This window comes from Lepidothrix coronata, unplaced genomic scaffold, assembly GCF_001604755.1.
Source record: "Lepidothrix coronata isolate B3197 unplaced genomic scaffold, Lepidothrix_coronata-1.0 Scaffold0, whole genome shotgun sequence".
Classification (NCBI taxonomy): Eukaryota; Metazoa; Chordata; class Aves; order Passeriformes; family Pipridae; genus Lepidothrix; species Lepidothrix coronata.
The window spans coordinates 1470886-1471676 of NW_016690180.1; the positions used below are offsets into that span (position 1 = coordinate 1470886).

Genomic DNA, 791 nt, shown 5'->3' on the forward strand with positions numbered 1-791 from the left:
TGTCATACTGTCTCCTGAAAGGATGTTTATTTACTTTTTTTTTTCTGATGTGATGAGAGACACTATTTCTCCTTTATTAGATTATGATGGTGAGTTACGTCTTGACAAGAATGTCTTTTTAAATTTGTGCTTTCCACAGTAATAAATCCTTGCCTCTTCAAAACTAAAATGAAATAAGTGATAACTTCCTGAATTATTGTTAACATAGCTAAATTCCTAGAAATGAAATCTATTTGCATAGTGTATACCTGAAGGTGATAAGGAGGATGTCTTCAGTAATGCCTATTTCAGTAACGGCAATTTCAATTTTGTATAAAGCATTCAGTATGTAATATACAATCCAATCTCAAGTGCCTTTTATGCTGATAGTGTGATAGTAGCGTGTACTTCTAACTTGTTTTTTATTTTAGTATCAGAGTCGACCGTTAAGATTGCTGTGTATTATAGGAGATCATAAGAGGCATCATTGATTCTCTCACTTTTGATTTTTTTTTTTTTTCCAATCCATGTGAATTGTTCTCCCCCTGCTTTTGTACCTTTTCTTTATGAACACTGTCCCCAAGGACACAACTAGGCATGTTGCATGAGCTTTTTCTTACCAATTGTAATCAATAAACTTTCCTCTTCAGATTGTTTCTAAGCTGAAAGATGAAATTACTTTGATGGAGAGAGAGCACAGTGATCTTCAGCTGCACATTGCAAGAACGGACTGGTGGTGTGAGAATCTTGGCATGTGGAAAGCCTTCATTGTCTCGGGCGAGGTATGGGATTTTTTTATGGCTTTTTGTCTT

At 35.0% G+C, this 791-nt stretch overlaps 1 protein-coding gene across 1 annotated transcript in view; it reads left to right on the forward strand.

Annotated features, from left to right (window-relative positions):
• The window catches only part of SNX25 (sorting nexin 25), a 74326-nt gene that overhangs the window by 59146 nt on the left and 14389 nt on the right, over positions 1 to 791 (forward strand). The window contains 1 exon segment of the mRNA XM_017836668.1: positions 575 to 761. Coding sequence (XP_017692157.1) covers positions 575 to 761 — 187 coding nt within the window.